The sequence below is a fragment of the Limanda limanda genome, chromosome 6, assembly GCF_963576545.1.
Source record: "Limanda limanda chromosome 6, fLimLim1.1, whole genome shotgun sequence".
Classification (NCBI taxonomy): Eukaryota; Metazoa; Chordata; class Actinopteri; order Pleuronectiformes; family Pleuronectidae; genus Limanda; species Limanda limanda.
The window spans coordinates 418,685-443,111 of NC_083641.1; the positions used below are offsets into that span (position 1 = coordinate 418,685).

The 24,427-nt window shown below is 41.0% G+C and overlaps 1 protein-coding gene across 2 annotated transcripts in view; it reads right to left on the reverse strand.

The window, feature by feature from the left end:
- Window positions 1-24,427, reverse strand: part of nlrx1 (NLR family member X1) — a 62,077-nt gene that overhangs the window by 22,326 nt on the left and 15,324 nt on the right. For both annotated transcript variants that reach the window (XM_061073723.1, XM_061073724.1), the window contains exons 4-5: window positions 8,724-9,114; window positions 6,694-6,925 (exon numbers count right to left, since the gene is read on the reverse strand). In XM_061073723.1, coding sequence (XP_060929706.1) covers window positions 6,694-6,925; window positions 8,724-9,114 — 623 coding nt within the window. The remainder of the gene's footprint in view (window positions 1-6,693; window positions 6,926-8,723; window positions 9,115-24,427) is intronic.

Sequence of the window (24,427 nt, forward strand, 5' to 3'; positions counted from 1 at the left end):
AAAGCCTCCAGTTGGTCCAAAATCATGCACCAAGTGTTGATGACAGGAACTAGAAGGAGAGATCATATTACTCTCAGCTTCTCTGCATTGGCTTACTGTAAAACTCAGAATTCAAGACCGTGCTCCTCACATACAAAGTCCTTAACAATCAATCAAAAATTCTTATGTCAAAGAACTCATAATGCCGTATTTTGCCAATAGATCATTTTGCTTCCAAAATACAGGTTCTCTTGTGGTTCCTAGAATCTGTAAGAGTAGAATGTGAGGTATAGCCTTCAGCTACCAGGCTATTCTGTGGAACGAGCACCCACCCTGGGTTCTTGGAGGCAGAGACCATCTAGACATTTAAGGTTAGACTTAAAAATGCCCCCTTGACGGAGTAATATAAGTTCTGAATAAAGTTTGTTGCATTCAGCCCAGAATAAAGCTAAAAACAACGAGGAGCAGCAAGACGAAGATGCTATCCCCCGCAAGGCGAGCCACTTCAGCAACAGTTTGGATGGCGAAAATTAGTCTGCGAACCTGATCCTCAGAAGATATGCGAAGTCAGGCAAGACAACAAAAAACAACTTGAGGACATTAAAGGAGAAATCTAAAAAAAAAAACTTGATGTTGAACGAAGTCGAAGGGAGGATTCAATCAATCAAATTTTATTTGTATAGCCCATTTTCACAAATCACAATTTGGGTTTTATCATTGTGAGACATCTTCTGTCCTTAACCCTCAACAAGAGTAAGGAAAAACTACTAACAACCCTTTTAACAGGGTCAAAATACATAGAAACCTCAGAGAATCAGAATCAGAATCAGAATTCTTTTATTTGCCAGGTATGTTTGCACATATAGGAAATTGACTTGGTGTCGTTGGTGCACTGAACATAAAAACAACAATATAAGAAAAACAACAATATATAAGAAATAAAATAAAATAAAATAAAATAGAATAAAGTAGAATAAAGTATATACATATATACAGTAACAGAGTAAAAGAGTTATGGGCACGTGCTGTGCGAAGGTGCAGAGATTGGTGATAGTGCCAGTAATATATAAGTTATAAATTATGTGCAGGGGGGGGGGCTGGTGGGGTAGAGTCAGTGTGATGCAGAGTCAGTGTGGGGCAGGGGGCTTGTTTGTGAGCCCCACTGCCATGGAGTGGAACAGGTGTAGGAGAGCCGGCAGGTCACAGCCGATGACCTTCTCAGCTGACCTTATGATCCGCTGCAGTCTGCCCTTGTCCTTGGCAGTGGAGGCAGCGAACCAGATGGTAATTGATGAGGTGAGGATGGACTCAATGATGGCTGTGTAAAACTCAACCATCACTTTCCAAGGCATGTTGAATTTCCTCAGTTGCCGCAGGAAGAACATCCTCTGCTGGGCCTTTTTGATGATGGAGGTGATGTTCTCCGCCCACCTCAGGTCCTGTGCAATGATGGTCCCCAGGAATCTGAAGGACTCCACTGTTTTAACTGGGGAGTCGCACAGGCTGAGGGGGGCGGTTTGGGCTGGGCTTCTCCTGAAGTCTGCTACCATCTCTACAGTTTTTAAAGCGTTCAGCTCCAGGTGGTTCTGGCTGCACCAGGAAGCCAGGCTGTTAACTTCCTCTCTGTAGGCGGCTTCGTCCCCATTGGTGATTAATCCGATGAGGGTCGTGTCGTCAGCAAACTTCAGGAGTTTGACAGAGGGATGGCTGGAGGTGCAGTTGTTGGTGTAGAGGGAGAAGAGAAGAGGGGAGAGCACACAACCTTGTGGGGCTCCAGTGCTGATGGTCCGGGACTCAGAGACAAGCTTGCCCAGCCTCATGCGCTGCTTCCTGTCAGTCAGGAAGTTAGAGATCCACCTGCAGGTGGGCTCAGGCACGCTCAGCTGTGTCAGCTTGTCACGGAGAAGAGCTGGGGCAATGGTATTGAATGCGGAGCTGAAGTCCACAAACAGGATCCTGGCGTAGGTGCTGGGGGAGTCGAGGTGCTGGAGGATGAAGTGGAGTCCCATGTTGACTGCGTCGTCTACGGACCTGTTGGCTCTGTAGGCAAACTGCAGTGGGTCGAGGAGGTGGTTACTGCACAGTGCCTCAGTGTGGAGGGGGAGACAGCGTCGGGTCCAGGTGCCTTGCGGGGGAGAGCCACATGTGAGGGATCTCTCTCCCAGGACGGACAGAAGTGCAATAGATGTCAAGTGTAGGAAAACATCATCAAGATAAAGGCTTTTAGCAGCAATGATAAGCCTGGGCCAGCTCTAACTATAAGCTTTATCAAAAAGGAACGTTTTAAGCCTACTCTTAAACGTAAAAATGGTGTCTGCTTCCCGAAATGAAAGCGAGAGATTATTCCACAGGAGAGGGGCTTGATGGCTGAAAGCTCTGGCTCCTACTCTACTTTTAGAGACTTTAGGGACGACAAGTAAGCCTGAATTTTGGGAGGGGAGTGCTCTAGTGGGTTGATAGGGTACTAACAGCTCTTTAAGATAAAATGGCGCCATATTATTTAGGGCTTTGAAGGTGAGGAGGAGAATTTTAAATTCTATTCTAGATTTAACCGGAAGCCAGTGTAGCGATGCTAATCTGGAGAAATGTGCTCTCTTTTCTTGGTTCCCTTCAGGACATGTGCTGTGGCATTTTGGACAAGCTGCAGAGTCTTGAACGACTTACTGCTGGAGCCTGATAACAATGAATTACAATAGTCCAGTCTGGATGTAACAGAAGCGTGGACTAGTTTTTCTGCATCTTTTTGCGAAAGGACATGTCAGATTTTTGAGATATTACGCAAGTGGAAAAAGGCTGCCTAGAAATTAGTTTTAATCGGGTATTAAAGGACAAATCAGGATCGAAGATCACTCCCAAGTTCCTTACTGTATCATTGGAAGCAAGGGCAATGTCGTCTAGCGCAGCTATATCATAAGATAATGTATCTCTAAGGTGTTTAGGGTCAAGTATTATAACCTCTGTTTTATCTGAGTTTAATAAGAGAAAATTGCAGGTCATCCAGGTTTTTATGTCCTTGAGACGTGCTCGAAGTTTAGTTAATTGATTACCTTGTTCAGGTTCTATTGACAAGTATAACTGGGTGTCATCCGCATAGCAGTGGAAATTTACCGAGTGTGTCCTGATAATGTTTCCTAGTGGAAGCATATGAGGATAAAAATTGGGCCGAGCACAGAGCCCTGTGGAACACCATGGTAGGGGTGCAACGATTAGTCGACGTCGTCGACAAAAATCGATGACCAAAATAGTTGCCGACGAATTTACTCGTCGATGATTCGTTGGTGACGTCATAGCGCGTGTTTCTCGTGCCGCGCAGCGGAACTAAACAGCGTTTTACCGGAGGTGCTGATGGAAGTACCTGAGTTTAAAAGCGAAATGTTATCCTATTGCCTGACAAACGTCTTGTTTTAATCAAAATGATTTAGTCTGAAGAAGACTGTAGTTTCGTTTGTTGATGTTTTTATTAATGTTATTTTCCCTGTCCTTTTTTGTTAACACGAAAAATGGATACTTGATTTTTAATTTATTTTTAGTACCAGCACTTGGCCTGTTCTTGGTTCACAGTAAAAAGGGAAACTTAAATTTAAATTAATTTTTTTTATTAGCACTTTGCCTGTCCTTGGTTTTAAATGGACAAAAACTTGATTTTTCTTTGCTTTTGTGTCAACAGTACCCTTATATGCAGCAAAGTTTATTAAAAGACATTTTTTATAATGAAGTATCTATCTTTATTGTCTTTATTTTCAGTCATCACATGCCTTGAACAACCTCAAGCTAAATTTAAAAGCTGCTTGCTAAATAATAGCTATTGAGAATTTGTGTCATTCATAATCCGATTAGTCGATTAATCGTTTCAATAATCGGAGACTAATCGACTATCAGAATAGTCGTTAGTTGCAGCCCTACACCATGGTTAACTTTGGTGCGCACAGATGACTCATCATTCATTTGCACTAATTGGGAGCGATCAGAAAAATAAGATTTAAACCAGTTTAGGGCGGTTCCTTTAATGTTAATTAACTATTTTAGTCTCTGTAATAAAATGTGATGGTCAATTGTGTTGAATGCTGCACTGAGATCTAACAGAACGAGGACAGACACAAATCCCTGATCTGAAGCTATTAGAAGGTCATTAGTGACTTTTGCCAAGGCTGTCTCTGTGCTGTGATTGGCTCTGAACCAGGCTCCCCGGGCTCCACCGGCCGCTCGCGAGCTAACACTAGCCTGGAAGCCGGGGAGCCGGGCTCTCTCTCTCTCTCCCCGGAGCCAGTGAGATGATGGTGATCTGTCAGATCATACCCCTATAAAACAAGGAAGACACTGAACTGGGACATCAAAGATTACCTAGACTTGAAGGAAACAGGGGACGTTTTGCTGGTCATCCTTTGGGACACAGTGAAAGAGGTAATGAGAGGGAAAATGATTCCATTGAGATCGACATTGACACTTTCTTGAATTCTTTAAAATAACCTCCTCTTACCAGCTCGAAAAATAAAATTATTGCACAACCATTCCTTTATATCAAAGAATTGAACACGGACATCTTTAAATTAAAACTTGGAATTAAAATGTATTCTGCTGCTTCTCCTACACTCTGTGCTGTGTGCGTCAACGTAATATGTCGTTACTGTAACTATAGTCCAGCCGGCTGTCTGTGTTGTCTGACAAACAATGGACATGATGAGTTCTATCGACATGTCTTGAATATCTATATAGGAAAAGTTATCGTTATATGGCCCAACCCTAGCTACCACTGATGAAATATGAAATCCATGAATGGAAACAGTTTTGAATAACAGCAGACAAATTTCACATGACTCCTGAGAAAGGTCTTGACCTTTTTTTTAACCCTGACAGATCATTTAAAACACAAATTGGTGAATGAGATAATTTCAGAGGTGTAAAAAGTAATGAAAAATTTACTCAAGTAAAAGTACCTTTACTTTGATGAAATTTTACTTAAGTACAAGTAAAAGTACCCATCCAAAAATCTACTCAAGTAAAAGTAAAAAGTAGTTTATTTAAAATGTACTTTAAGGAAAAGTTACTTAGTTACTTCCAACAACTTGATGGGGGCCGCTCCTATACAGTGCAAAAAAGGACAAGGTGTCATAAATCCAATCCAAAAACACTTATTTTGAATTAAAGGAGATCTTTACAAATTTAAGTGCAATGACATTAAACATGTCAAACATTAAACATTTAACATGTTAACACAACATTTAAGAACTTTTGGGAGGACATGTCAAGACATGAACCACATGACAACTAAAATAAAAAGTTAAAATGCCGCTGTCCCACTGTATATTTAAACTTTTGGTTAAACTTTGGTCCACCTTTCGAGCACTAGTCTACAAACTAGAAGCTTGCATAGAGCACCAAATGTGCTAGGGCCGCCCCTGTGTAGCGCAGTGATTCTCAAACTGTAACCGGTCGCGCGCCTGTTATAGGCGCGCGACCGGGAGGAGAAAATGTGAGGCGGATCTAATATTATAGCCGAACTAATGTTTTGACGTCTGCATCTCTTTAACAGCGGAGCAGTAAACAAATTATCTTTCGCTGTAGCCAGGGGTCGGCAACCCGCGGCTCTGCAGCCCCTCCGCAGTGGATCCCTGTGCAGTGTTGTGCCTGTCGCGCACATTTTTCACGAACAGTGAACTTTACGATCAGTTTTCATATGTTGAACGTGCACGTTAGGGAACGTCATCCACTCTATGCAGTATCTACCACTGCAGTGAGAATTGCCTTGCGCCCTGAACTATGTTTTTTTTTTACTCAGTAACGGATGTAATTTTCAATGTAGCGAAGTACAATACTTCGGTTAAAATCTACTTGAGTAAAAGTAAAATTACCCATTTCAAAAACTACTCAAAAAATTACAAAGTACACGAAAAAACTACTCAATTACAGTAACGTGAGTAAATGTAATTCGTTACTTTACACCTCTGGATAATTTCTTCCTAATAACATGTACCCACAAACAAATCTATTTGTACAAATGTTTCTTGCATGAAGAACACACTTTTTCAGGGGGGGGGGGGGGGGGGGGGTTCTACCCAGATATCGATCACACTGGACATTTCACAAGTAATGATGAGTCGGTTCAATTTCAATAAACCTTTTTTCAATGTTTAGGATTAGAATAAGTGCACTTGAAGTTGTGTGCAATATCTCCCATTTAATACATAAGACTAAATCAGCCTGCCCTCATCTGATCGCTTCTGACAGTTTCATATTGACCTGAAATTTTTTTTTTTATTCAGTCAAAAGCCCTTTTCAGACATGACCTTTGGAGGATTTCTGGGGAATTGGTTCCAGAATTTCTGCGGATGATGCCTTTCACATCAATTACGCAGTGGGAGATTCTCAGCTCAGACTAAGTATAATAACTTGTATTTTGCACCAAAAAGTATTTTATTTGATGAACATGGGACCAACCACTGACACAAACAAATTCTATGAAACAGATAGCAGTGCTGGTTAGCAAGTTATTTAAATCGGTGTATCCTTGAACACTGAATACCACGAGTAACTCTGGCTTTTTGCTACTCTTCCATTATTAATTTTCATCTTCAGCATTTTTTCAGTTTTATTGGATTACAAATCTAAATCTGAATTGCCATTTAAGTAACCTCCCTTATTAACAGTTCCGGCATTACGATTACCAAACAACAAATGACAGCATGCATTGACAGTGTACAAATCACTTTCACTGACCTCAGGCAGGAGGTACTTCCGCAGCAGGTTCACCACCACTACATCTGGAGACAGCACCTCATTAGGATCACTACAGAGTTCTGTGGATCCAATCCGGAAGTCTAAGTCCATCTTCTCCATCCCATTGAATAGGAAGAGAACATCCTTGGCCTGATTTCCCTCCCCACTAAGCAAGGGGTGTTTTCTCAGGTGAAGGTACTTCCTGCTCACCAGATCCCTTAAGGAAGCCATCCTGTATGGGAGGAGGATTGTGTTTAATTATCAGTCAAATTAATCATACTATAAATATAACAAAATACTAATACCTACTCGTTTTGTTCAGAAAAATTGTGATCTTTGGGATCAGACATCATCAGAGAAAACACCAATTCTCTAGTTTCACTTCATTATCTCCGAAATACAACATTTGTGATAACACACACACACAAAAAACACTATAACTGTACTGTGAAGGTGCCCTTTTGATACAGAAATGGAGCATTGGGATAAGAGACAGATTGTGCATATCAGTTTCTTCGTCTGTTTGCTTTACTCTGTTTGCTTTACTTCATTTATGATTTTTATAAAAATGTAGGTCCTAATTCAAAGTAAATGCCCAGTCAATGAGAGAGAGAGAGATATTATCATATGTTTATAATTAACATATTAATATTTCTATTTTATTATTATCTATTTATTTTTTATTTATTGTTTATACACATTTATCATGTCAGCCCTATTCTAAACTCAGTGATTTGACAACAACCACATCAACCACCGGAACAAAACCTGCAGGTTTTACAATTTTACAATGTGAAAATGTTATCGCAGGTATGCCTTAAAAAGCAGGGAATACTATATGATTACCAGTGGTGGGAAGTAGCGAAGTAGAAATACTTCGTTACTGTACTTAAGTAGATATCTGTACACATATCTGTACTTTACTTGAGTTTTTATTTTCCTGACGACCTTTTACTTTTACTCGCTGCATTTGAACACAAATTTCTCTACTTTCTACTTTGTATATTCTTAAAACTGTCTCGTTGCTTCAGCAGAGGAGGTTGGCGCAACGCGCACCTCAACTCACTGCGTACCCCCTGAACCACTTTGCGTACCCCGTACTCCAGTTTGGGAACCGATGGTCTATGGCAGGGGTCACCAACCTTTTTGAAACTGAGAGCTACTTTGAAGGTACTGTATGTACGAAGGGCTACTTGTTTGTTACAAACTTCCTGAATAACAAAGTTCCAAAGATCACATTTTAATAATAATAATAATATATGTCAAGAGAATGTCTGATCACATCAATTTTAATTATTTCTCGCAATAATCATTAACAACGATTTCCACAACAATGATGGAAGGAGACAGATATATTAAAACAGGCTTTATTTTTTTGTTAATCTGTTGCAACTTTGCTTAAATTCAACTTTATTTATAAGTACTTATGGTGACATTTATCACTACATTCCTCCATCAATCTGTACTTTTTCAAAAATAGAGAAAAAATAAATTAAATTAGAATCACTTTGTTACAACGATGATGAAGTTCAACCAAAAATAACACATGCATGTGACTGGGGTGTAATGTTTCTAAGTGTCTTCTATATATGTTGGGTCTCATACTGTCAGCTGCGAGTTTTCAGACCTAAAATATACACTAGTCTCTCCTCATGTCCTCCTTCATTCACTGTGAACCCAAGAGCAACACAGGCTTCATTGTACGTTATTTTCAACTTGGTTGGCGGTTTGACTTAGACTTTTTTTTAAATTTCAAATTATGCCTTGCATCCGGCGGGCCGAGCTGGACACCCTGGCGGGCCGTATCCGGCCGTATGTTTGACACCCCTGCTCTAGAAAGTCCAGCTTGATCCGCCAGGGCCATGACTGACTCTGGAGGGGCCAATCCGAGGACCTCACTAAACAATCCAATAACACGTGGCTGCATCCTGAAGAATATGTCAGCCTAAATAATTCTACTCCCCCCAGTTATATACATATACACATTCCTCAAGACTAACAACCCACTAAATTACATTATAATATCTTACTTTGATAGTTGGCTGAGGTCCTCACAAGAGAAAGGCACCAGCAGCTTGAAGTGGGTCAGGGTATTCCCTCTGCACCAATCCAGAACCAGCTTTCGGATCACTGTACTTTTACCTGTTCCCACAGCCCCGTACAGTAGCACATTGACCCCATTACCATCACTCCAGGCATCAGTGGGCTCAAATAGCTGTTCCACTGTCACAGAGTGACTAGTGATTTTCAGGGTTTGGGGAGGGGTGCTTAGTAGTCCTGTCCTCTCCTCATCTTTTCTTTCCAGGATTAGTGGATCCACATGCATGGTCTCTGGACTGAAGTAACCTCCAAACTGTTTTTCCTCCTGAGGAAGGTGGCTGAACCACAAGAGGAGTTTCCTCTTGTGGATCTGGATAGGGTCTACATTAAAAGAGAAAAAAGGAGGGTTAGTTAAACTATAGTTGCCACAATAAAATTTTCACACAGTGATTATAGTGGCCAAAACATTTCACAATAGCATAATTATTAAACGCTTAACTTCCTGCATCCATCACGTAACGCCGAAAGCAGGGCAACTATTCACACATTACAGTTCACGCCACACACCTTGCACGTTAAAATGTAATGTAAATCAATTTCAGTTCTAAAAGGAGGCTTACTTACTTTTGACAGTAGGTGGCGCTATCACTATGACTACATTAAGACTAATCGATCTGTTCAGGTTGGGGCTCTGATGAAGCTTGAGCAATTTGGGGCCGATTGGACAATGTACAGTGGAGATACAACAACTTAATTTTCACACTGATCAGTAGGTGGTGCTTTGACCCTGAGTTCATTTTGACACATCAAGCTGTTCAGGTCATATTATAAGTTTTAATTTTGGTGCCAATTGGACAAGGCACAGTGGAGTTTAAAAAAAACCCTCCTGTTTCATCGTGAATCATTAGCTGGAAATATGACTGAGTTTATGAAGACCTATGGAGCTTTTAAGGCTTAGACTCCAATCATGTGACAGAATTTTGGTACTGATTGGACAATGCACAGAGGAGTCTTGACAACTTTGTCTCCTTCTGCAAAGGGTAATCCTTCGCTGCACCTTAAGGTTTATATGGTTTTAGGAAATGTCATAATTCTGGCCATGGTCTTAAGACGTGTCTGAGTCATTTAGGCTGTATATTGTAAACCAGCCAGGAGCAGTGCATCAAAGTATAAATTATTTCACTTCCTGTCGCCAATAGGTGGCGCTGTAATGATGAGTCAATATCAACATATGGATCTGAGCAGGGCAGGACTGTGAATGTGTGCATGAGGTTTGAGGCTGATGTACAGAGGAGTTATAAAAAAAAAATTTTTGTGAGTCATCAAACTTTGACGCCATGCTTCGGTCACACAGTGTGTGACGGACAGGAAAACTTTAAATAAGTTTTATTCTTCATGGAGTTGAGAGGAGGCGCTATTCAGCTATTTTGAAGATGTTCCCGGAAACTGTTTTCTCCGGTTTTTGTTTGTATGTGGGCAGCATAAGAATGGAGCAGTTACCTGCTTTGCCAACAGCATGGCCGGATCATAGGAATCAATCAATCAACCAATCAAATTAATTGGTAGAGCCATATTCACAAATCACAATTTGTCTCATAGGGCTTTAACAAAGTGTGACATCGTCTGCCCTTAACCCTCAACAAGAGCAAGGAAAAACCTTTTCACAGGGTAAAAAGAACGTAGAAGCCTCAGATAGCTACATGTGAGGGATCCCTCTCCCAGGACAGAGAGAAGTGCAATAGAAGACACTTGTAAAGGAGAACATCAGAAAAATAAGGGTATATGCAGCCTTGATTAGAATAAACACGGTAGCATAATGTAAGGTCAATGAATCGGATGTCACTATAGCCACAGTTATTGTTTACTGCCGCCATAAAGATCCACCATCAGCTGCCACCTCAATCGTGATCCGCCACCACTATCAGACGACAACACGATACAGGATCCACCATTATTATCACAATCAGCCAGCTATATACAGGATCCCCCATTATTTAACGATCAGCCAGCACCATACAGAATCCGCCATACAGGATCCACCATTACGTTCACGTTCTCTGATACGCATATCAACCATCATAATCCACAAAAGAAGTCAAGTCAGTAACATGTATTGATGAGACATTCATTTCTTTGATGCGATAAGAAGGGAGAAGAGGAAGGAGAAGCTGGGAAGAGAAGCTCCATCTGTCTCATTCTAGACCTATAGCAGCACAACTAAGAGCAGGTCTAACGCCGGGTTTACACCTGACGCTGAAGCGACGCGTAAGCGCAGCGCCAAGCCTTAAATAACAGCTGGCTCCCATCCACTCCCATGTTAAACCTTTGTGCGGGTCCCATCGGAGGCTGAAGCGCCGTGCAGCGATCGTTTCGGCGTCGAGTCTATTTTTTGCACTTGACGCGAGCATATCGCGCCAGGAAACACACTGAAAAATGATTTTAAACCATATTGATGACATATTTTATATGATATAAATGATAAAATATGCATCATAGTTTGTATTCCCCTTCTGTTGTCCTGGACTTTTAATTTGACCAATTTGACCAATCACATTATTAAATGTCCCCCTCTGCCCATCCACTACAGACACACAAGCAGTCATAATGATAAAAAGAGAGGGGGGGGGTCTACGTACTCTCCCCATAGGCTTGAGTGGAAAATAAGGGTATATGCAGCCTTGATTAGAATAAACACAGTAGCATAATGTAAGGTCAATGAATCGGATGTCACTATAGTCCACAGTCATTGTTTACTGCCGCCATAAAGATCCCCCATCAGCTGCCACCTCAATCGTGATCCGCCACCACTATCAGACGACAACACGATACAGGATCCACCATTATTATCACAATCAGCCAGCTATATACAGGATCCCCCATTATTTAACGATCAGCCAGCACCATACAATGTCCAGGTCAGCTGCAAGATCCTCGGCACATGTTGTATAAAGACAACACCAAAAAGGACAAATGTTGGGATGCTGTTGCAGTTAATGTTGGAGCCACAAGTGACTATATGCTTTTATACTACTGGGTCAACGGATGATATTATTAGCGCTGCCTGGTGCTTCGGCGTTGCTTTCGCATCCGGTGCAAACCCGGCGTAAGACAAGCCTGGACCAGCTCTAACTATAAGCTTTATTGTAAAGGAAGGTTTTAAGTCAACTCTTAAATGTACAGATGGTGTCTGCCTCCCGAAGTGAAAGTGGGAGAAGATTCCACATGAGAGGAACTTGAGAGCTGAGAGCTTTTGCTCCTACTCTACTTTTAGAGACTTTAGATTAAGATTTAGATAAGATTAAGATACATTTATTTGTCCCAAAAACATGCACAGACATGCACAAGCACACTCATGCAAGGAGGGAAATTTAACCTCTGCTTTTAACCCATCTGGTGCAGGACACACAGAGCAGTGGGCAGCCATGTACGGCGCCCGGGGAGCAGATGTTGGGGGAGTAAGGTGCCTTGCTCAGGGGCACTAGACAGGGTAGGGAGAATCCTCTTGGATTTTTGGACAGATCAATCCGGGTTCGTCTTTTTGTTATTTCTCCGTGCAGTCGAACCAGAGACGAACCAGAGACTTTTTCTGCCCATAGTCCAAGTTTCTGCCACTAGTCCACCGCCTCTCCTAGGCACAAAAAGCCTGAATTCTGGGAGTAAAGTGCTCTAGTGCGCTGATAAGGTAACATCAGCTCTTTGAGGTATAATGGTGTCATATTATTAAGGGCCTTGAAGGTGAGGAGAATTTTAAATTCTATTCTTGATTTAACTGGAAGCTAGTGTAGTGAAGCTAATACAGGAGAAATGTGGTCTCTTTTCTTGGTTCTTGTCAGCAGACGTGCTGCAGCATTTTCGACAAGCTGCAGAGTCTTTAAAGACCTACTGCAGGAGCCTGATAATAAGGAATTACAATAATCAAGTCTGGATATAACAAAGGCGGGGAAAAAATTTTCTGCATCTTTTTGCGGAAGGATATTTTTGAGATGTTACGCAAGTGAAAGAAGGCGGTCCTAGTAATTTGTATTAAGTGAGAATTAAAGGATAAATCGGGATCTAAAATCACTTCCAAGTTCCTGACTGTTTAGTTGGAAGCAAGGGCAATGTCGTCTGGAGCCAAATCTTTAGATAATGTATCTCTAAGGTGGGCCAAGTATTAAAACATCCGTTTTATCTGAGTTTAATAAGAAAAAAATTGCGGGTCTCCAGGTTTTTCTTTTCTTGAGACATGCCTGGATTTTAGTTAATTGATTACACTGTTCAGGTTATATATTGACAAGTATAACTGGGTGTCACTCGCATGGCAGTGGCAATTTACAGAGTGTGTACTGATAGTGTTTCTTAGTTGAAGCATATATAATGAGAATAAAATTGGGCCTAGCAAAGAGCCCTGTAGAACAAGGTGATTAACTTTGGTGGGCACAGATGACTCATCATTAATTTGCATGAATTGGAACCAAACATTAGTGAGCAGGCTGCTGGGCAGAAGAGATTTGTTGTTTCTATTTAGGGTCACAGAGAGCACATGGAGTATTCCTGATGACTTTTTATGACTTTGTGGTGGCTTCAGCCAACTTCGTTGAGTGGTTTGCTGAGACTGGTTTGCATTTCAACCGCTGACAGAAAGAGAGTGGATAATAATAATAATAATACCTATATTTATATAGCACCTATCTGAACAAGGTTATACAAGTGGCTAACAAAATACATGTTAAAAAATGTATAAAAAGATAAATCTGACTGGCTACCAGCTTGCATGACAGTACAATGAAAGCAATGTGGCCTGTTCAGTAGATGAGACATCATTACCTCCATGCCATTTTAAACTAAAAACCTACTGTCATAGGCAACAGTGTTAAAAGCTGTCCTATTTAAAAAAATACATATAACTTAGTTGCAAGAAAAAGTATGATGAAAAGGAATTAAAACAACACAGTAGCACCAGAATTACAAATCACAAGTAAGTTATGCTTTCCTTTAAAAATACATGAATTTAGCTGATGGAAGTAGAATGACATCCATTTCTTAATGGTAATTTAGCACTTTGTTCTGACAGTCAGTCGGCTGACATTGTCTGGCTTAAAAGACTAGTAAATTTTGTTGGAATTGTCGTAGCAATGACAGGATATCCAATTAAAATGGCTGATGACATTTTCTAATGGCTGCACACAGGGGAAATTAGATGGCACCATGAATAGAGCCCTGTGACACCTCGCACATCAGTGGAGCCCTGAAATAATGTTTCATCAGAGGATGAAACATTATTTCCAATGTAAACAAATATTTATCTGTCTGAGAGATAAGACTTGAACCATTCGTATATACCGGCACACTGTATAAGTCTACTGATGAGAATGTTATGGTAAATGGTGTCGAATGTGGCACTGAGTGCAAGGAGCAGTAAGCAATCAGCAGCTTTGGCAGAAATCAATAAATCATTTGTAATTTTAAGGAGAGCTTACACTGCTCTGTGCGGTTTGCGAAAACCATACTGCAATTTATCAAAAATGTATTATTGTCACACAAAGCTAAAATTTGGGTCAAGTTCGGATATGAATGGGGGTTTTGAAATCAAGATTTGGCTTTTTCAGAAAAGGCTAAATTCTTGCTTTCTTAAAATAATCAGGGACACAGCCAGAAGAAAGGGAGCATTTAATAGTTTTTGTATACAAGTAGTGGGCATCATATCTGATGTTTTGATAACCTGCAGATTTATTCTTCTTAGCTTGAAGTCTCCTACCCCTCCATCATACTCACTCTGGATTTGAGGTGTCTGTTCTGAAACTAGAGAAAAAACTAGAATTACCGCTAGGGCTGAACGATTTGGGAAAATAATCTTATTGCGATTTTTTTCCCCAAAAATTGTGATTGCGATTTAATATGCAAATGATTTAAATATGACCAACACAGTAAGTGTAAAATATTCTTTCCCACATTTTACATTTTTATTTAACTGCTCATTACAGAAACAAGAACAACAAATCGGTGGCTTCGCACTGTGCATTTAAGTGATTTAAACAAAGTCATTGTAAGAATTAACACAAGGCATGCACTTTTTAAACACTGTGTGCAACATTTACCATCTTAAGAAAAAACTAATTTAAAATTATAGGTGTCTTACTGCTCCCAAATCAGTAAAATTTCACACAACTTAAACATAGAATTGTAGAATTGTGAAGAACCCAAGCTAGCAGTGGGCTAGCGGAGGGCTAGCGGCTAACGGACGGCTAACGGACGGCTAACGGACGGCTAACGGACGGCTAACGGACGGCTAACGGACGGCTACCACCAGGCGGCTACCACCTGGCGGCTACCACCCGGCGGCTACCACCAGGCGGCTACCACCAGGCTACCACCAGGCTACCACCAGGCTACCACCCGGCTACCACTACCCGGCGGCTACCACCAGGCGGCTACCACCAGGCGGCTACCTGGCGGCTACCACCAGGCTACCACCAGGCTACCAGCCAAGCTCCAAAGACGGCTGGGGGTGGAAAGGACAAAGATAAGGACAATGCACAGTACATATCACCGGTACAAGTACGTGAACTACTCGACCAACAAAAAGCTCTCTATAAAGAAATGCTTGAACAGCAGGAAAGCAACTTCAAAGCCTGCGTGCACACCTTGATGGACATTACTAATTCCAGAATGGATGCTATGATGAAAGAGCTACAAGAACTTAAGGCTAGTCTCCACTTTACACAAAAGGAGGTGGATAACTTGAAAACCACGAATGCTAGTCTGTCACAGAACCATAAAACTAATGAAACTGACATACACAAGTTAGCAGAATGTATGACTGCAATAGACAACAAAACAGACTTTCTTGATGGTCAATCCAGGAGTCACAATGTGATTATTGATGGCATTCCTGAAACAGAGAAGGAGAAGGTCTCTGATTTAGAGGAGAAGGTGTTGACACTCTTCAAAGACCAACTGGAGCTAGATCACCACACCATCGGGATAGAACGAATCCAACGAACTGGGAAGGCACCTACAGCAGAGGGAGACTTCTCTAGGCCCCGCCCCCGTCCTCTACTGGTGAAGCTGCTGAGGATTAAGGACAGAGACAGAGTCCTGAGCAACGCTAAAAAGCTTAAAGGATCCAGAATCTTCATCAATGAAGACTACCCAGATGTAGTTCGCCAGAAGAGGAGGGAGCTGCTTCCTCAAATGAAAGCTGCAAGAGAAAGAGGGGACTTTGCTGTCTTAAGGTATGACAAGCTGATTATCCACAAAAAGGAGGCGAATGGAAGGAGAAGTGACACTTAAACAGGTGGAAGGGTAAATTAGAGTTGGCACGCACATTTCATGTCTATTGCTGCTTTACTCCCAAAGAAAAGTTTGAAGATTGCTCATCTGAATATTTGTAGCTTAAGGAACAAAGTGCATGAAATTACTGACTTGTTGGTGTTAAACTCAATTAACATACTTGCAATATCAGAAACCCATCTGGATGACACTTTTGAGGATGAGGCTGTGGGCATACAAGGGTATAATCTATACAGAAAGGACAGAAACAGATATGGGGGAGGTGTTGCTTTTTATGTTCAAAACCATCTTCCAGTGAAAGTTAGGGAGGATTTTATGTATGATGAAACTGAGGTGCTATGGCTTCAAGTGAACCTGCCCCATATTAAACCTATCTTGGTGGGCTGCTGCTACAGGCCACCAAGTTCAGATCAACACTACTTAGAAGCCATGGGTGAAATGCTGGATAAGGTGTGTGAATTGAATATGGAAATTGTTTTCACTGGAGATATAAATATTGACTGGCTATCGCCCAACTGTTCCTTAAAGAACCAACTGGCCACCATAACTGATGCATGCTCTCTGAAACAAGTGGTTACACAACCAACACGACTAAGCACAAACAACAAGGGCATCAACACAGCATCTTGTATTGATCACATTTATCTGAGTGCAGATGACTTGTATACCAAGGCTGTATCAGTCCCAATAGGATGTAGTGACCACAATATTGTAGTTGTAGCTAGGAAAATTAAGGTTCCCAAAGCCAGACCTAGAGTTATCTATAAGAGGTCCTACAGAGGTTTTTCTGAGGAAGCCTTCCTGGAAGAGGTCAGAAATATATGTTGGTCTAAGGTCTACAATTCAAAAGAACCAGATGAAGCACTTGATCTTTTTATTGCGAAATTTTTTACCAGTCATTGATAAACATGCACCTGTTAGAAAAGTGACAGTGAGGACTTGTAGGGCGCCATGGGTTGATGTGGAACAAAAAAACTATATGTCTCAGCGTAATAAGGCCAAGGAAAAGGCACAGAATAGTGGTTGTACTAAGGACAGAGAAAACTACTGTAAACTGAGAAATCAAGTTACAAAACTCAATTAAAGGAAAAAGAAACAATATTATGCTCTGCAATTAATCAGGACAAAGAATGACCCCAAAAAGCTTTGGAGTGTGCTTAATGGTATAATGGGAAGAAACACCTCTCCACAACCTACATTCATTGAAAGTGGGGGTACCTTTATCACAAAACCCAAAGAAATTGCAGATCACTTGAATAATTTTTTCAGAAGCAAGGTAAATACATTTAGGACAGAATCATCACAGAAGGTTGACAACAGTTCAACCATTATCAACATCCAAGACTATATGAAGGACAAACTTTGCCAGTTTGAGTTTAGTGAACTAACAGCGGAAACAGTGACTCGGCTAGTGAAAGTGGCATGTGGTGACAAACAACCAGGGATGGATGGGATAGATGGTAAACTGATTGGAATAGCTGTAGATTATGTTGCACAGCCAATCTGTCATATACTAAACACCAGTCTGAAACTATCAATCTTTCCTCAAGCCTGGAAAGAAGCTAAAATTATTCCCCTGCCCAAAGATAAGAAAACATCATTTAGTGGCCCGAATTGTCGTCCAATAAGCCTGTTACCAGCACTGAGTAAGATTCTGGAGAAGGCTGTATTTGATCAAATACAGGAATACTTCTCAGTAAATAATCTGTTAACAAAGTACCAGCATGCTTACAGAAAGGGACACTCCACATGCACAGCACTGACGCAAATGTCAGATGACTGGTAAAGAGATCTAGACAACAAAATGCTATGTGGAGCAGTCCTTCTGGATTTTACAGCAGCATTTGATCTCCTTGAACATAACCTTCTTCTGGAAAAACTGGTGTGCTATGGCTTTAAACCATCTGCAGCTACCTGGATGGGAAGTTATCTATTAAATAGATCTCAGAGAGTTTTCTTTAATGGAAGTCACTCGGACAGTGTGCTGGTGGAAAGTGGAATTCCACAGGGAAGCTGTCTAGGCCCACTAATGTACTCTATCTTCACTAATGATCTACCTCAAGTTTTAAGAAGTGCAAATCTAAGTATGTACGCAGACGACACTACTGTATATGCATCTGCAAAAACAGCAGAAGAACTGACACTCATCCTAAACAGGGAGCTAAGTTACATTGGAAAGTGGGTCCTTCAAAACAAGATGGTTCTCAACTTAACTAAAACAAAAAGTATCATCTTCGGGTCAAATCATTCACTTAGAGCAGAGCCAGAGCTTAAACTGTGCATAGATGGAACATCCATCAATCAAGTAAAGGTATCCAAGCTACTGGGAGTCACCCTAGATAACAAACTGTCCTGGTCAAAGCATATTGACACTATTGTCAATAAAATGGGCAAAGCACTGGCTGTAGTCAGACGATGCAGAAACCATCTGACACCTGATCTAAGAACACTGGTAGTAAGATCCCTCGTTCTGTCACAGCTGGATTATTGCCAAATAGTATGGGCAAATGCCACCATGAAAGACCTGAATAGATTACAGCTAGTACAGAACAAGGCTGCACGCTTTGCTCTACAGTGTCCTTACAGAACCAGCATACAGAGCATGCATGCCAGTCTCCAGTGGCTAAAAGTTGAAGACAAGATGGCTGCTGCACTTCTCTTATCAACATGGCGCCTCTTGCAGTCTAAAACACCAGCAGATCAGTATAGGCAACTAAATAAAAATTTAGCCTCTCATAACTATGGCACAAGACGAGCAATAGAGGGAAGGTTTTCTCTCCCCAGAGCTAATACAAATTTTCTTAAACATACTGTGGGTTACAGAGCCATGAAGTCATGGAACCTACTACCAACAGAAATTATAAACGTGACACGTAAATGTATGTTCAAAAAGCAAATAATGAAACACTTGGGTACAACATACTTGTGACACTAGATGGTGCTGGACTGTACATAAATGTGTAGGACTCAATTACATGGTTTGACGTTTTCACTTCTATGGAAATACCTATCAGTATTTTATATCATGACAAAGGTAAAACTGCATAACCACTAACTTATTTTTGATATCTGTAACATATAATTGTATGATCATTATTCAATGTATTTTAACTTTTGATATTTGTAATTTAACGTATGTTTTAAATATTTGATATAGGTATTGTAATGTATGTTTTAAATGTTTGATATCTGTATGTAGGTCTTCTATGTGGACCCCATTAAAAGTAGCTCTGTCTTAGGGTAGAGCTAATGGGGATCCTTCTAAATAAACAAATAGAATTTGCCTCTACTACTTTGAAAATATTTTGTTAAATCAAAGTAAATAAAGTTATAAATAAATAAAAAGGAGAAATGCACATGTCACAAAATCAAACAGTACAACTGCATGTATGAACAGTTTCCTGAAGCAAATGAAATGGTCCCACTCCTCAGACTTTGGTTTTTAACCCTTTCGAACACAAGTCACGTAACAGACAGACTGTGTGTGGAGCCACAGCACAGCAGACATGAGGCGGTGTAAAGACCTTGAGCATCCCGTTCATGTCTGGGTGGTCATGCAGCAGTATGGAGGCGCCGGGCCTCAGGAGGAACACCCCCATGCTGAACTATTCCGTCTTGCAGATGTGCATGTAGGTGACCAGGGGGTTCTGGAGCCCCCCCGCCAGGGAGCTCGGCAATTAATCGTTCAGCCCCAATTACCTCACTGGGGTTGTATGCATATGCCAATCAGTGCAGTTTCTGTAAACATGTTTCAATTATTTTTTTCAGTTTCATATAACGTCACTGTGACCTTTACCTTTGACCACTGACATTGTAATCACTTCATCTTGAAGTGACAACTGATCAAAAGTTAACATGCTTTTTAAGACCAGCGTGACCTTGACCTTTGACTTTTGACCTTCAAATTCGAATCAGGACATCCATGAGTCAAAGCGAGTTGTGCCAGATGTATTGAAATTCCTGACAGGCAGTCCTGATATATCACATCCACAGAAATGTGCCTTTGACCTTTGACCCCCAGGAACCAAAATCTCCGATTCCAATTGTTACTAGTGCTGTCTAACGATTAAAATATTTAATCGCAATTAAGTCATAGTTAATTCATAAATTAATCGCGAATTTGTATCTATTCTAAATGTCCCTTCATTTATTTTTTTTCCATAATTTTTTTTTCGTTTTATGCTCTTATCAACATGGAAAAGTGGAATAGCTTGCTTTATGCAAATGTTTTATTTTATTGAAAAACAACATTGCCAAACAGGGCGGTACAAAATAAAATGATTAAGTGCACATTTCAGATAAACAAGGACTCAGCCTACAGTGCAGTTAAACCATGGCTTTATATTTTCTTTTTTTCAAGTTTGCTGTGAACATAGCAGTCAGTCCTCTTATTTCAGAAACAATGAACAGTAACAGTTAGGTTGTGGCGTGCACTTATGGGTGTGTCCTCTCACCCAGTGGGTTGATGGGTAATGTTAAGGCTGTAGCTATATATACTTCCCGTATGGGGAACATGTGTCTGTTCTTCCTCACTAGGAATAAACGACAGTAAACAGTACCTGCGTCTCTGCCTTTCCTTGTCCTGCCACATTGGTGACCCCGACGTGATGAAACCACGGCGCGGGGTCGTTCTGCCACAACTCCGGCAGTTTAACGTGCTCCGCGGAGCTGGTCGATCGCGGAAGCTGCGGCACCATGGTCGCTGTGGAGACACGGTCCACGGGCGCCGGGGAAGAAAATACGTCTTCCCCCGATGAGGAAGGGACACTATCCTCCTCTACCTCGAACATGTCCAAAAAACGGGGTCACCAATGTGGCAGGACAAGGAAAGACAGAGACGCAGGTACTGTTTACTGTCGTTTATTCCTAGTGAGGAAGACAGAGACGCAGGTACTGTTTACTGTCGTTTATTCCTAGTGAGGAATAAACGACAGTAAACAGTACCTGCGTCTCTGCCTTTCCTTGTCCTGCCACAAGGTTACCCATAAAATGTAAGCTACTTCTTTGCTTTCAGCCAGCTACTCAAACAGACAAGCAACAAAATAACAAACAAACAAAATACACAGGCAAGTGTCGACCTACTTTGAAATAAATTAAACATAGAACTTTGTAGGGCTATTTGAGTCCTCCCCATATTTGTGGAAAATGTATGAAATAAGAAGTATCCTATTTTGAAATAAATAAAAACATATAGCTGCAGCCTTATAGCTTAAAAATATATATTTTAGTTGGCGAAATATTAAAACATAAAGCGAGAGCAGGTCAGACTGGAGGCGAACACAGATACTGAAGCTCGGTAGAAACCAACTGCAGCTTCTGCTCTGATCAAGAAGCTGAGGGGCTGATCTCTGAGCAGCTGAGACCAGAGAAACTCTGTGTTTTCACTGTTTCCATAGTTAAGAAGCAGCCGGTGAGTCAGTGAGTGGCTGCTTCACGTGAACGAGCTCTGATCTCACAGTGTCACTCTGAGCAAATGAGAGGGGGTGAGGGGCGGAGCCCCCGGACCGGTGCGCTATCTGGGAGCGCGCGCACGCACGCACGCACACACACGCTCCTGGTACTTCATGACGGCCTGATGATGTTTTAAAAAATTATTGTGACTTAGTCAACCACCAACATGTTACCAATTGTTACCAAATAAAGACATTCCCTTAAGCTGATTTTATTATATCATGTTCAAGAAAAACAAACATACTTTGTGAGGCCACCATGGCCTTGACCTGTGACCTTTGTCTACCAAAAGGAAATCCAAGCTCGAGTAAATATTTGTGCCAATTGTGAAAGGATTCTTTTAAGGCTTTCCTGAGATATTACATTCATAAGGTAAAAAATGTGCTTTGTGAGGTTACTCTGCAACACAGACTGTATGTGTAGCGCTGTGCACAACAGTCAGTTCACAAACAATAAACAACTTACAGTAAATTTTAGAAGTGTTTGAGGAGGACTCACCAATGACAAGGAATAATTCTGAAGCAGCTCCAGAGCAATACCACAGGTCAAGAAAGCAGAACATTACAAAAGGACAGTGAGCTAGTTCAACTACAATTCAATTACATTCTGTTAATAGATTGATATAGATACTCAGCAAAAACAAAAATCATATTGGGCCAAGTAGATTTGAAAGCTTATCCATTCAATAAATTAAATTACATTTTTTATTTAGTTGAGATATCTTTGTCTAATACTAAATTAGATTAAAGTTTGACAAAAATAAATCTGGAAGGGGGCAAATACAGCACTGTCTGATTCGTTTTGATAAGAACATTTTAAGGATTAGAAATCTAAGCGATGGATCGCCTCTTTACCTACAACACGTTTCGACCGCCACTGCTGCTATAAACTTCGAGCATGTCTTAAACTTTGAGCATGTCTCAAGGACATAAAAACCTGGATGACCCGCAATTTTCTCTAATTAAACTCAGATAAAACGGAGGTTATAATACTTGGCCCTAAACACCTTAGAGAAACATTATCTAATGATATAGCTGCGCTAGACGACATTGCCCTTGCTTCCAATAAAACAGTCAGGAACTTGGGAGTGATCTTCGATCCTGATTTGTCCTTTAATAGTCACTTAAAACTAATTTCTAGGACCGCCTTATTCCACTTGCGTAATATCTCAAAAATCAGACATGTCCTTTCGCAAAAAGATGCAGAAAAACGAGTCCACGCCTTTGTTATATCGAGACTGGACTATTGTAATTCATTATTATCAGGCTCCAGCAGTAAGTCGTTAAAGACTCTGCATCTTGTCCAAAATGCCGCAGCACGTGTCCTGACGAGAACCAAGAAAAGAGAGCACATTTCTCCAGTATTAGCATCGCTACACTGGCTTCCGGTTAAATCAAGAATAGAATTTAAAATTCTCCTCCTCACCTTCAAGGCCCTTAATGATATGGCACCTTTTTACCTTAAAGAGATATTAATACCATATCAACCTACTAGAGCACTCCGATCCCAGAATTCAGGTTTACTTGTCGTCCCTAAAGTCTCTAAAAGTAGAGTAGGAGCCAGAGCTTTTAGCCATCAAGCCCCACTGCTGTGGAATAATCTCTCACTTTCAGTTCGGGAAGCAGACACGCTCTGTTCGTTTAAGAGTAGGCTTAAAACCTTCCTTTTTGATAAAGCTTATAGTTAGAGCTAATTAGTGCGGCAGATGATGCTAAAACGCACAGGGAATTTATGACACATGACACACGGAGCTTCTCTTTCCTGCTTCTCCTTCCTCTTCTCCATACTTATCACATCAAAGTAATTCTTCTCTCTTCAGTACATGTTACTAACTTGACCCCTTTCCCGGAGTTTCTGTGCCTTAGCGCCCGCGGATGCAGGGCCACAGCTGTGGCCGCACCATGGATTAGGATCTGTGGATCGCGTGTCGGAGGTCGCAATGGTGGATCCAGTTTGGTGGATTCTGTATCGTGCCAGCTGATCGTAGTGGTAATGGAGGATCCTTTGTCGCGCTGGCATCGGATGATGGTGGACCACGACCGAGGCGGCAGCTTATAATGGATTCTAATTGGCGGCAGTGGACTATGACTGTGGACTATAGTGAATCCCATCCTGATGCTGGATCGTGATCTTGCTGGCTGCTGACCAGAGACTATGATTGCAGCAGGACTGCTTCACACATAGTATTGAAAAATGTTTACCCTCATTGATGCTGCTAAAAACTTTAATCCTGATGATGTTTTCTTACACTTGACATCTATTGCACTTCTGTCCGTCCTGGGAGACGGATCCTCACATGTGTCTCTCTGAGGTTTCTACATATTTTTACCTGTTAAAAGGTTTTTAGTAGTTTTTCCTTACTCTTGTTGAGGGTTAAGGACAGAGGATGTCACACCATGTGTGACATCCTATGAGACGAATTGTGATTTGTGAATGTGGGCTATACAAATAAAACTTGATTGATAAACCCTTACACAATTAAAGTACACAATGTGGTCACATTTCCCACTTCTTGACAGTTTCAATTATTCTTCTTTTTTTTTTTCTCGTACTTTATTCAAGGCAGTGTAATATATAACATACAGAATTTAAAGATCCAGTACTTCAATCTTTTCCCCCCAATCTTAATAACAATGAAAATGAAAAACACACATACAATAAGGGTACCATTTCATAATAAAATGATCCTTCAATCCCCTGAGTGCATATTAAATTTTTTCAAGGCTCAAGTCGAAAACATCAGATCTTTTAGCCAGCGAGACTGAGATGGTGAGATAGAAGATTTCCACGCGAGCAGTATTCTATGACGTGCAAAAAAGAGTGGTGAAGGAAATAATGTCACTGCTTTAGTCCCATATTGCTAAAATTTGGCTGGCCACCCCAAAATTGCTAAGAGTGGGCATGGTTGTATTGTTATCGCCAACATTTTATTTTGAGTGTCAAAAACATAGCACCAGACGTCCTCAAATTT